The sequence below is a fragment of the Lepisma saccharinum genome, chromosome 9 (genome assembly GCF_977018435.1).
Source record: "Lepisma saccharinum chromosome 9, izLepSacc3.1, whole genome shotgun sequence".
In the NCBI taxonomy this organism is placed as follows: Eukaryota; Metazoa; Arthropoda; class Insecta; order Zygentoma; family Lepismatidae; genus Lepisma; species Lepisma saccharinum.
Genome location: NC_139237.1, coordinates 15,007,633 through 15,020,597, shown reverse-complemented (window position 1 = coordinate 15,020,597; position 12,965 = coordinate 15,007,633). Strand labels below are relative to the sequence as shown.

Below are 12,965 nucleotides of genomic sequence, written 5' to 3'. Positions count from 1 at the left end.
GGTGAATGTAGAATTCTATCTCAGAAATTATTTACACTTTAATTTATTCACGTACACATTTCCAAGGTACTAATCTTTGGAAAAAAAACATACTCGTAGGCCAAAAAATGGCAAATTAAAGGCCTTCTTAATTCGGCGCTTCCCTTAGTAAGGTTTATGGAATCAGTAACATAATAAAGTAATTTGGTTACTTTATACGGCGTACTATTTTAGAAGGAACAAGAGTTCAGCAAGTATGCAGCCAGTTCTGGTGCGCTGTTGACAAACCAACTGCCAGCTGAAGAGAAAGACCGATAATTCGCTGTGTCAATTATTCAGATTTTTAGACAGCTTTTTATATGCAATGTATGAACATTATATTTGTGTACAGTGAAATATTATAGTTAATACTTCTACACAGGATTATAATATTATATTACTACAGCATAGAAAAGAAACGCGTACCTGAAATAAGTTTGAAAGTAATTATTTCAGACGAAATACAAGGTTATCTATCCATATGGCTCTCGTTTCTGTTTTCTAATATGTTTCCCAGGAGATTTGAATAGCGTTCACCGATTTCTGTGGAATATATTTTACTTTGTTTTATAATATGTGACACCATATACACATAACACCACACGTTTTAGCCGTAAGTTCTAGACTCTGAAAAAAAAACAGTGTTTCAGCATGCACTTCTTCCGAAGGCAATTCTATGATGTAAAAATACACTTAAAAATAAGAATTCTGTCTTGTGAACTTTTTATTTTTCCTTTGGTGTCTCTACAACTGGTGCTAGCTTTCGAGGGCGACATTATTAAATAACACTCACGGAACACACACAAATTTCACAACAGTGGAACATAACATAAGTTTTATTTAATCACTTTTGCGACATAATACTCAACCTCTTCTTCTTGATTATCCGAAGTGGCAGAAAAGCGAAGTAAAAAAAATGAAATCCATCAAACAATATAGATGGGGATGATGACATAGAATGATGGACACTCACAAAAGTATATTAATGACAAATATAAAATTAATAGTAAAAATACGCTTCTTTTTACTAATCCGTAATTAACTACTTAACGGTTGATCCTATCGAAACACTAATCATAACATTTAATATAGAACATATATTAAGCTTTCATTGAAAAAAAGTTCTTTGAGATCGGGCTTTTGGTTTCAGAGATACAGTCATGTTTTCGTATGTCACTATCCGCCATCTTGGATTGGCTGCCATTTCTATTAGCTATTACTTTGAGATTGCAATTATGGTTTTTTGGCATCCATTCATAACTATGTAACTGTGGTATAAAGGACATTTAGTACCCCCAAATTATAACATCTTGGCTGGTCCATAGACGATATGAGCTAACCATTCCGCTACAGGGGCCGGCAATATGGGTTGTGCTGAATCCTCTCACAAGGCACAACTGTTCTAAGTGGTGTACGAATAAAATCATTTTTTAATCGCTATTTCTACGAAAACGCCGAACTAGAACTGTGATTCGCGTTGTTCGTCAAAGCCCACGAGAATATGAGTCAATGTATATATTCAGCCGAATTAATCAGCGATTGCTTTTCAAAGACACAACAACTCAGTGGCGTCGACACGGTAGCAACGAAAATGCAAACGGAAGGAAGATTAAAAGGTTATTGTGTGTGTTTATTGAGACGTACTGTTTCCCGTGTTTCTTCAAGAAGCGATAACTCAATCTGGAATCGACGGAAACTCATGGGAGTTGGACAGTCAATTCAAAATTTCGTGCCCCATCTTACGATGTACCTTAAACGTGGCGAGTTTCATGAAAATGTATTGCGTGCAAGAAAAATTCAGGACACAGTGTTTAACTCGCACGCGAGAGTTTCCTGACTATAATTTTGCACTTCTGCCATAGGCTGGTTGCCAAGGACACGCTTTGCGTGGCTCCGCCCGATATTGCTTCTATTAAACTTCGCCGTATAATCTGTCGCAATACACATAAATTATCTATTTTTGAGTTGCTTATTTCAATAAAGTCACATTACTCCAAATTCTTATCTACACTTTGATATATCCAACATCCTTATTTCTACTGTCACATTTCAAAATCATTAAAACAGCCGTGTCTTTCCACAAGATTAATTCTACGTCGACTGTAGAATGCCTTCGCTGTATGTCATGCGAAAATGGCAAAAAATTGCACAAAACAGTAGGCATTACATTTGCACACATTAAAATCACAAATGGTATGTAACTCACACAGTCTAGAAAGGTAACAAAAACTGTAATAGATCATCCGGAAGCTAAAATGCAAGTTTCAAGTACACCGCCACCACTTATCAGTGTCGAGTTGACCATTAGAACCTTCGATTTTGATGAGATATGCTGTTCATATTTGACTTCAATAATAATGAACGTATGCCAAAGGTTTTGGATAAATGTGCCATTCTTGGATGTCATAGTAGATTGGTCTAGAAATCAAATATCAACAACTGCGTATCGAAACCCAACATACGCAGAGAAAGAGAAGAGTTCAAAGAACACCATAGTACATTGCCTAAGCTGAAGGGTCAGAAGAATCTCCCCAAATGCAAAAACATTCACATAAAAACAGCAACACATCATAAATACAAATAGACTTAATAGGAATCGACCAACCATAAATAAAAGAGCTTTCCATGGAATAGAAGTGCAAAGACGTTAATAAAAAACAAAGAAGAGAAAGCTTCACAAAGAACGTATGTGCAATAATTGCGGTTACATAGGTAATCAGTATATAATGATACAAGAGTACGTATAACTTCGCTGTATAGTGTAATTAATGGATGTTTTACACGTTATTGCATGAGAAAAAATGGTACAGGGTAATTTTAGCTAATCACGAATCATAATGTAAACATTAGCAAAGATATTGACTATTTTTACAAGTCTTGGGAACATAGTATTTTTGTATATGTGTACGTGTGTAATGGTTATGCCTGTGTCTCTATATTACAGTTTACGATATTTCATTAAATCTAATTCTTTATTTATGCACTACTAGGTTGTCCCAAGATGCGATGATATTAAGATGTTCCCCCGCACTACCATTGCGTACGAAAATACACCGGCTACCGTGTGTAATGAAACCACACAAGTGCTAACAGAACAAGGATTATGCTTTGCCATTAATTCTAATGTCACAAACAATTTTGATGACAAATCCAGGTTAGTATGCAATTTCCAAGATGTGTTTTTATTTTAGGAAACCGAATCAACAATTAATAGCCCCGGGGACATTGAATATATGCCATTTAAGTTGATAATGCAAAATATATCACAAATGAAGAGTTTCGGTCAAGTTCATTGATATTAAAGGACGAAGCGATTGTCGTGATTAACGTTTCAGCCAGAGTACATTTTCAAGGTTATTCAGTTTTCTAATACGGAAGAAAATTCTTGCTTATTGTTTTGAATGGTCATTTAAAACTTTTACATGGAATGTATATTATCACAAGTCAAAAGTAATATGTAATATAATACCATACTATTTCATAAGCGTGGGCACTGTCATTCCAAGACAGACATAAATTAAGTAAGAATGTTAATTATAGGAGCTTCGAAATGAAAGCCTCCCAGATGGTTTACTAGCTTACGGCTTTTAAGCAAGAGCCCAATAGTTTGATAGAAGGTGGATGCACATTGCGCAGTGATTCGGTTACCACATTAAACTGAAGGTCCATTAACAATTAATCTATCAGCGAAAAAAAGTTAACATGTACCAAATATTAACACTAAGTGTTTTACACATGCTAAATGGCCACGAATTGAGACAGTACTTGAAGAGAAACTTTACGTGCAACGGAACGCCATACATGGGATTGCTTTATAACAATTTTTCACTGGCTTGGAACCCACAGAAAGATTAGATAGTTTTCGTGATACCGAGGCATGATCAACCTTTCTACTTCCAGCCATATTTATATTATTGTGATCTGTGAAGTAAGAAAATTTGTATAAACGAAAACGAGGAAATGGTTATTATTTATGTCGAACTTTACAGAAATTTTAATGAGCAAATTTGTCTATAAAATAACGTTTTGTAAATGGGTAGAGGAACCTCAGAAAGAACTCCAACATCTATTCAGATAATGCTGTGATGCACAATGCAGTTCTGGCTAATAAGAAAACATGTCCGATGCTTCATTTCCATCCATAGCGACCACCTGCATGTCGCTTGAACCGGATGTAAACAAGAACTTCAATGATCACGATCAACGCAACCAACAGCAGGAGAGAGTAATTGTGTTGCTGGTATTCACTGAGAAGCATGGATAACCCTTCAATAGCCGAAGGCATTACGTAATCAATCTTCGATTTTGCCACCAAAGTTACCGGGTTTGGTTCACAGCCTGCGCGGATGTTTTTGTGAATGTTCCTTCGTCAATTTCATCTAATTATTATCCATCCTGATCGCCACCTACTTCGTTGCGTTAGCAGAAGTCGTAGAAAAGTAACTCTACATAACCAAAAAAACACACACATTTGTGTTGTTGCAGATATGTTCACTTCTAGATTTCCTTTTGCTACAATTCCTATTTTCCTCTTGCGTGTGCCCACTCGTGAATGTGTTTTGATTTTATTCTTACACCCCGGAAAAATACATCAAGTATAATACCATATTTTTTACCTGCAAATCGCAGCATGCAGATCTACTAATCTGGACTATAACAGATGATCATTGCATTATAAGGTCAGTAGTTGCCCAATGGTACCTTCTAATTAAAGACGAGCCGACCGAGTTTTGCGAAAGTTCATGTTTTTCTGAGGTATTTCGGTTGTTCAAGGGAATTCCTTTCAGTTCACGGGTGCAATTGGGTTAATTCATGCGTCAAAAGCGAGTTTCTCAACTTGTCCTGTCCCGGGACGAGAGACACGAGTATACTATAGTCTTTCACGAGCTGTGTTTTTTGGGTTGTGCTACCAGCATTTTTTTTACTTACTTGCTAAACTGGCCAAATTTATAGCCAGTTGAAGTTGGGGCGAAATTAAATTGGTCACTCTGTTTCATAGCAGAAGAATATGGCATTAGGGCGTGTCATTTAAGGACGGAAAATTTTCTCTTGCGAATTTGCTCAATGAGGGTTTCTGAAAATATGTTATTGGACATGAGGAATCCAAATCTGCAATTATTTTTATGATTGGTTGATGATTAGCTTGGTAAATTGAGGTTTGTTTGAAATGCACTAAAAAAAGCCAAAAACTCGCATTTTGAAGCGAAATTCAAGTTTTTAATCATTTTATACAAGTGAAAATATAATGAAATTTTGTTTCCAACTGAAACAACATATCATTACTTTATCTTATAACGTCCTATTATAGTAAAAAAATAATAACATTAATTAGAATTAATAACAAGTTTCATCAAGTCCTGTTTTGATTCATTTCTTGACAAAAGCCGACGACCTTCTTCTTGGCCTCTGATATAGCCCTCCCTTTTTTCCTGTGTATACACTTTTCCTGCAGCCTCCGTGACTTGTTTCACATATCTTTCAATCCCTTGACCATGACAAGGCCACTGAGGAACTTGCATAGGCTTGTCAATAAATTCCTTTATTTCTGTCATTTTGCATGTTAATGGAGGTTCATAAACTCCATCAAACCAGTCTATCAACTCCAATAAGTTTGAAGCAGAGGTGTTTATAGAAGGTGTCTTCCTTGGACGTACTGAAAGGTCTCGAAATGTATCATCATTGCCACCTCTCAAATCGATGATCTTTTGAATTCCAGCTCTCCTTTCTTCCTTATTATTTAAGCACAGCAGTGTCTGAATTAACATTTCACTAAATGCATACCACGCTGAACGCTTAACAGTCGGCAAAACAGCATTTACTACAGCCTTGTTTTACAGTCTAAGCTGTTGCAATTGAAACAACAAATGACGGGGCCTTCCATCCACAAAGGTTTATTTTGATATTGAACCAACACGGATAGTACACACCAACGATGTATTCCACAATCAGCCTTAAATTCTCGAGGCTTTTGCTTTTTAGGCCATGTTTGGAAACCCACAAGCGACAAAGTATGTTTGCTGTTGTAAGCCACCTTGAATGGCTCACTGGTCCAATTTCAAGAAGTGCCAGAGTATTGGGAAGTTTACCTGCTCTTATGGCCTGTGTAATTCTATATCCATGCGCTTGATCGGTTGACAGGTCCTTCACAATACAGTCACTGAGTTCAATAACAGGTACCCCAATTGAAATTTTTGGAAATTTAGGATTAATATCAAGCTCTGTAGCTGCATCTAACATTTTACCAATGTCAACTGTCCACTTGTTGTTTGACAAAGTCTTCCCATCAAGGGCTATGATTAAATGGCGAAGAGGTAACTCGTTGGTGTGAAGAGCACAAACTAGCCAGTTAAGTTTGCACTCTAGTTTGACTTCTACCCAGTGCATGGTGCCACCTTCCCAGCCGGTATTAATATTTGTTGAATCACCTCTTTCAAGAAATTAAGTAAATTGTCAGCAATTATTTCAGCTGGTTTTTCATTCTTCGAGCTTTTCTCTGGGTAAAGTGATAAATGTATCTCCCACCTGGCTCACTACAAACTGAATAAAGTTGTTCTTTCATAGTACTGGGAAACCGCTGCTCTGAATTTTCAGCCTTCAGCATAACTTTAGTTGAGTCTTCACGACCATCGAAAAATATGCAATCAATTTGACCCTTCTTACAAATTTCTTCAACTTCATTGTCTAATGATGACATCAATTTCTCCTGCGCTCTCTTTACTTTATTGTGGTCAACAACAAGTTTCGTGTTTCTTCAGTGATCAAGCCGATATCAATAAATGCAGCGGTGGTAATTGCTGATGTGGCACGAAGACCAACACCGTATCTGATGCTCTACATAGCAACATTAGGTATATCTAATGTATTGTACTGTTTCTCTCCATTAGAAGTTGAAGGAGCTGATAAATCATAATTTGATTCACTTCCATCTTCTGTATCAGATTATTTTTCCTCATTTCCAACCCCAGAGGAACTTTCTTCATGTGATGGAAGTGAAGAAGTCTGCAAGCATTCCTTTTTATATTCAGCAAGTCTTGTTCTCTCAACTTCTCCTCGCTTTTGCTTCTTTATCAGTCTGTTCTGGAAAATCTGGCAAATCAATTTGGTGTGGTCCAATAGAACCAATCTTGTTTCTCTGGCCTATAATGAAAGCAAGTTCTTTCACTGGGATCTTCTTGTCTTTAGAGCATGTACAATTAATGTGAGCTTCTTTTGTACAATATGTAGCACAGCCAAATACAGAGCACATAATGATTTCACATTTGCAATTGAGAATGTCAAAGAGCTTGTCAAGCTTTGAAGCAAAAGCTTATTTAATATCTAACTTGCCCCTTCCAAGAGATATGTTTTTTGCTTGCTCCCAACTTTCTTGAATCTTTGCTAATACTGTAACTCTTGAATTCACAACAGGGAAAACAAAAGAACAGTTTGCTCGTTCAAATTTTTCAAGTACTTTAGGATATATGTCTTTTGCAATACTGGCAGCTGGATAGTTTCTCATATCCTCACCACTTTGTTCTCTCAGCAAAAGTCCATATCTTAACACGTCTCGCAAAGTTGGTAATTCAGAAGGCAACATGTCTCTTCCACTTCCAATAAGGTTGCTCATATGTGTGAATTTTCCCTGTCTTGTTCTCTTCTTTGTAGTCATAGTGAAGCAGTTATCACTGGTTGTAGAAATCAAAAAAGATATCACATACTGTATTTGCCACGCCACAGCCACACTGTCATTGATACAGTTGACACCGATTGCAACTCTCAAAATGGAAATTCTTCAGTCTCTGTTGGAAAAAAGAAAGGAGTATAATATTAATATTAACAAAATATAACATACTAATAGCAAAATATTAATAGTGCAGATAACTACAATACATATATAAGAGAACTACAATAACTTGTAATCAATTTTAGGCAGTTATCAACATCTGTTTTCATAAAAATTTGGGAATAACCCATACGTTTAAATGACAGAAAAATTTAAAAAATGTTAAAAAGTAGAAACTTTTCACGTAGATATTTACCAAGCAAGACCTAAATATTTACAAGTAACCAAAATATATTTCAAATTACCTAATCGTACCACAACTTCTTAACACCCCTCAAATCAGGATTTTTAAAGATGAAAAATTCAACACGCCCTAATATGGCATGTCGTACCGGATGCTGTAAAACTGCGTGGTCTCTTCGAATTCAAAATGATTGCCGGAAATAGTTTTCTGCAGGCACTGGTAGCCATAAAACTGGATAGGCACTGGGGATTATTCAAGATGTAGGCTTTGTACTTGAGAGCGTAGTTGGATTCGTATTCCTCCACGGACATGCACAGCTCCATAGACCTCACAAGGCACATGGCAGCGTCGGGTAATGTGTTGGGAAGCGGGGTGTTTCAGTCCGAACCCAAGGTGCTGTAGCACTTCAGCGTGTCATTGTCGTTGGCGGCTCTGCAAAATGTGACGCGCAAACCACCCTTGCACATAATCTCTGCGTAGTCGTTAGTCCATCGGAATCCACCACTTCGCCCTTCTCGTTGGTCACCGCTAATTCGATGTAGTCTATGCGATTGCGACACACGGGAAAGTATATCGGTCACGAGGGTGTGTAGATTATCGGCTCCACGAACTCCGAGTTCTGTTTGAACGTGGCGATGATCCCCGTCTGCTTGTGGCTGCCTGGAATGCCTTCCGATGGCTTGGTGATCATGCCTTCCGCAAAGTTGCAGTGCGCGTTCAGAGTATCGATGGCTAGAAACTTAGGAATGTTGGCGCCTATGTGCTTGATGCCAGGTTCAAGATTGGTGTCGATCTCGAATCCCAGGAGCTCTCCGACAGTACTTAGACCCACGGTTTCTGTAGCAGACACCACTTCCACCCTTTGGGTTACGGAGTGTTGCGAGAACAGCACACCTCTTGCCAAGTGGTCATGCAAGGTAGACAGGTTGTACTGACGGGAGTTGACGCTGATTTTTTCGCTGTCAACCTTCATACTGTTTTTGTGAACCGTCACATGGGGTATTAGGTACATGCTGTAGAATGCACGAAGAGCGACGGATTTAGGATAGATGATGTCGTCGTGCAACGAGAGTTTCAGGACCGAAGTCTCACTTGTGAGATGGAACACTCCCATCGTGCTTCAGAACCACAGTGCTTTCTGGAAATCCACGATTGTTGGGTTATTTATTACATTCAAAAACACGAGCATGAAACACAGAGATGGACGCAGTTCACTTCGATTAAACATTGCATGTGTTTGTCGTTGTAGTATAGGTTGGAAACACCGAGGTACTTAACCAACACAGCAGGTGTCACACCTTCGTATGAATCGAAAACAAAATCATTACTGTTTGCTTGCTTGTGGTAGCATATCCAGTGGGTCCCCGGATTTTCGTAACTGTCTAGATTGACCACACCACACTTTCTTTTCTTCACAAAGAGGGAAGAGAATCGGACATGAAAACGCCCCTGTAGTGCTTGATTCCCAGCGGCTTGATCAGAGATTTAATATCAAAATTGGACAGCGGCTCTTTTTTTTTAATTTTATTTTTTCAAGGGATCGAGGTTGTTTTTCTGATTCCAGCGCACACATTTCCCTTTCTTCTCGATGGCCAGGTTGTGTCGCTTCTACTCTTCCAGCTCGGCCTTGTTCTTCTCAGCGTTTATAACAGTCTTGGCGATGGCGGCACTGCCTCCTGCCAAGCTACCCACGACGCCCAGAGCGGCCAAGATACCTGGGATGCTAAATATGAAACCTTCAGTTTTCTGTTGCTTCGCGAACTCTGCAACATTCATAGCTCTGGGGTGTGGAGCAGCAATTTCATTCCGTGCCTCTTGGCCTGGCAGGATCCTTTCTTCTCCCTCTGTTTCTTGGTGAGAATTCCATCAGGAGCTCCAGAAGATTTGAGTTTCGCGTATGGTACCTACTAGACGACAGCCTTAAGTTTCATGGTGATGGTATGTTATTTATAAATCATGGGAGGTTAGGAAGAAAGTTTGCGCCTCAGACAATGCGATGAGGTGTGTGATGATGCTGTCTGTTCTCGCGTTGGACTCATACAAATAGTCCGTATATTGTCAACTTCCTTCCCTCCTCTCATGAAGCTCGTCCATCCTATCGGTCAACTCTTCGCCTGCAGCCCGAAAAAGGTTTCTATAAGTTTTTCTTACTGCTTACTTTGGGAAGATGGTTCATAAGAATCATCTCGCACTTTGGACGAAATGCTGACGCTATTTTGCTTAAGTCGACGAGCTTCGCGACATTTTCACCTGCGTCGAACGTGTACGCAACAATTGTGTACAGCAGTTTGAGTGGTAGGTCGGTTATACTAGATGCCATTTTCACAAGGTGTTATTTAATTACAAACCCCACCCCATTTTTTTTTCTGTTCATTGCGATGGTCGTACTCAACGCACCGACCCGCTCACTCGAATGTTTCCAACTTCCAACAGCCGCGTGCTCCAACTTCCTGTCGGCATCGTGTCGTGCGTCGAGATTGGTGTATGTGTTGTAAGCAATGTCATGATCCTTTCAAGCAGCATCCAGGGAATTCACACTTTTGTATCCTCTCTCCATTCACTGTTCGAGTTTGGCCCCAGGGCCACAGTACTGGTACCCTTGCAGGTGCATCGTTCACGAGACATCGACCCTCGGCCACGTTCCAAAATTTCGGGGGCAGGGTGTTGATGATTTTGATGAGGTACTCTATGCCTTTATTGTCGTTCACAATGAAGTTGGCGAGCTTGGAGCTGATCATGTCCACGATGCCCTACTTTTCGTTGTGGAAATTACAGTTGCCAGCATTCTCTTCGCATGCAATAACCAGCAAATAATCCACGAGCTTCGTCACATCGTCCATTCTCACAAACTCCTTGGGCTGAGTGTTGTAGAGTTTGACGCCGCTGCCACTCTTGAGCTGGGTCCATATCGGATTGATGAAGTTGTGGTACCTTTAGCCGCTGCTGGATTTGACTCGATTCTGCGTAGCGTCGTTGTTTTGGTACAGGGCGTCCGTCATGATCAAAATTTTCGGGCAACTTTGGTAATCCTCGTCCGTGTAATCGTTGGGTTGCTTTTTGAAGATGAGCTCCCATAGTCCTACAGTGCCCGGATACCTCCTCCAGCTGTTTTTCTCGCCCAAATTGACTTTCACATCGTCACTTTCGATTTTCCGATCTTCCAAACCACACCCTCGTTGAGTTCCATATTCGGGTACAATCCGAACACTTCGTCCTTTTCGAATTTCCCGGTACTTACGTAATTCCTTGCCAATGGACCCAACTCGACTAAATTGTCCGAGGAGGTGCTGCCTAAGGCCTGACGTTATGGTGTCGGTGCGAGTTCGAACGGAGTAGTGTGAATGCTGGATATTGGCATATTTTCGAGCAGTGAGCGACACAAGTTCGTTGAACAAGTCTTTGTTTTGCTCTGTGACATCCTCGATTTCTTCACCGAGTCCGCCGATTTGCATCGATAATAGATTGGTCTTGGCGTTTTTTTTTCGTAAATTCCATGATTTCTCTGATTGTTGTCTGGGAGTTTACGTTTCGCCATCCTTTGGACTTTATGTTAGTTTATGCAACGTTTCGACGTTCGTGAAGTTGTTGAATTTGTTCCTGTATTTATCATCGCTCGGTTTCCTCGTCATGTCGATCGTTACAAATTCAATGTCGTCCCCATTCCAGCACGACGCGAAGAATTTTGAAAAATCGTTGCAGATCAAATCTCTACCAACATAGTCGTCGTGCACGTGTTTTAGGTTGGTGGCATCCTGACGAAACAGGCATACAAAGTTGGCGTTGTCCCGCAGCAGCTGCTTGAGAATCTTGGAGAAGGTCTGACCAAAAGTAGAAGCAGTCTGTGCCTCTGTGGTGATTTTCGTAGAGCGTTCTAATGAGGAATCTGGCAGACGCATCACCACGTCCCACGCACCAATCACAAGATCACGTCGTCTGCGTTGATCCATCTTTTTTCCTCGAGTTCCAGCCATTTGAACAGCAGCTTCTTTCCTTTCTTGAGGAGAAACTTGTCTCCGAGAGCTCCTGTTCGTAGAATTGCATTTTCAAGATTTAGTCGCGAGCATCCTTTATTAAATGAGTGTGCCTCGTCCTGGCATGAACCTAACCACGGTAAAACGTTCCGTGCTCCAGTTTCTGGTGAACCACTTCTCCAACATGCGCTTGAACGTGCTAATTCTCACCTGGTTTCTTACCTTGTATTTTGATTTTTGGTAGTAGGTAGGTATTGGGGACATTACAAAGTGGCGATCAATCGCGCCTCATCGGACTTGGTAACGTCCGCAGGTTTCATGCGTATCGTACGATGTTCCGAGTTGTTGTAGTTGTTCACTAGTTCCTGCAGCACGTCGACCCACATGTAGTTACCCTGAAGAGTGAATTGCTTTCACATGTACCGTTTTAAAGTTTGATTGAAGCATTCTACAATGCTGGCCATCAGGTCACTGATGGTTGAATAATGTTGGATACCATGCTTTTCAACAAACTGTCCGAATATCGAGTTGTAAAATTAATTTCCGTCGTCAGTTTGCAGGTAGCGTGGTAATCTAGAACCTTGCTCGAAAAGAGATTTGAATGCTTTTGTAACGCATGCACCGGTTTTTTCTTTCAGCGGCAGAGCCCATAAGCATTTGGAAAATGTGTCTATGACGGTCAGGAAGTACTTGTAACACTTGTTGACTTTGTACAAGTACAAAAATTACTCATTCTATCACTCACACGTTAAACTACACTATAACTAGTGAGTTGGTAAAACTGATTTCATCATGCAAAATCTATTATGAACTGAAGTAACCTCACTCACTCAATCGGTGTTGCCAACTTATCCCATGAAAAAAATCCCACGTACAATCTTTCACGAGTTAAACTAACATACAACTAGTGAGTTGGCAACTCTTATACGATCATGTGCTATCTATTATGAACTAACTCAGTCAGTGTTAC

The 12,965-nt window shown here is 39.8% G+C and overlaps 1 protein-coding gene across 1 annotated transcript in view; it reads left to right on the top strand.

The window, feature by feature from the left end:
- LOC145992337 (uncharacterized) overlaps positions 1-6,909 on the top strand; it is a 352,774-nt gene extending 345,865 nt beyond the window's left edge. The window contains exons 3-4 of the mRNA XM_083128719.1: positions 3,009-3,172; positions 6,903-6,909. Coding sequence (XP_082984845.1) covers positions 3,009-3,172; positions 6,903-6,909 — 171 coding nt within the window. The remainder of the gene's footprint in view (positions 1-3,008; positions 3,173-6,902) is intronic.
- Positions 6,910-12,965: the final 6,056 nt, after the last annotated feature.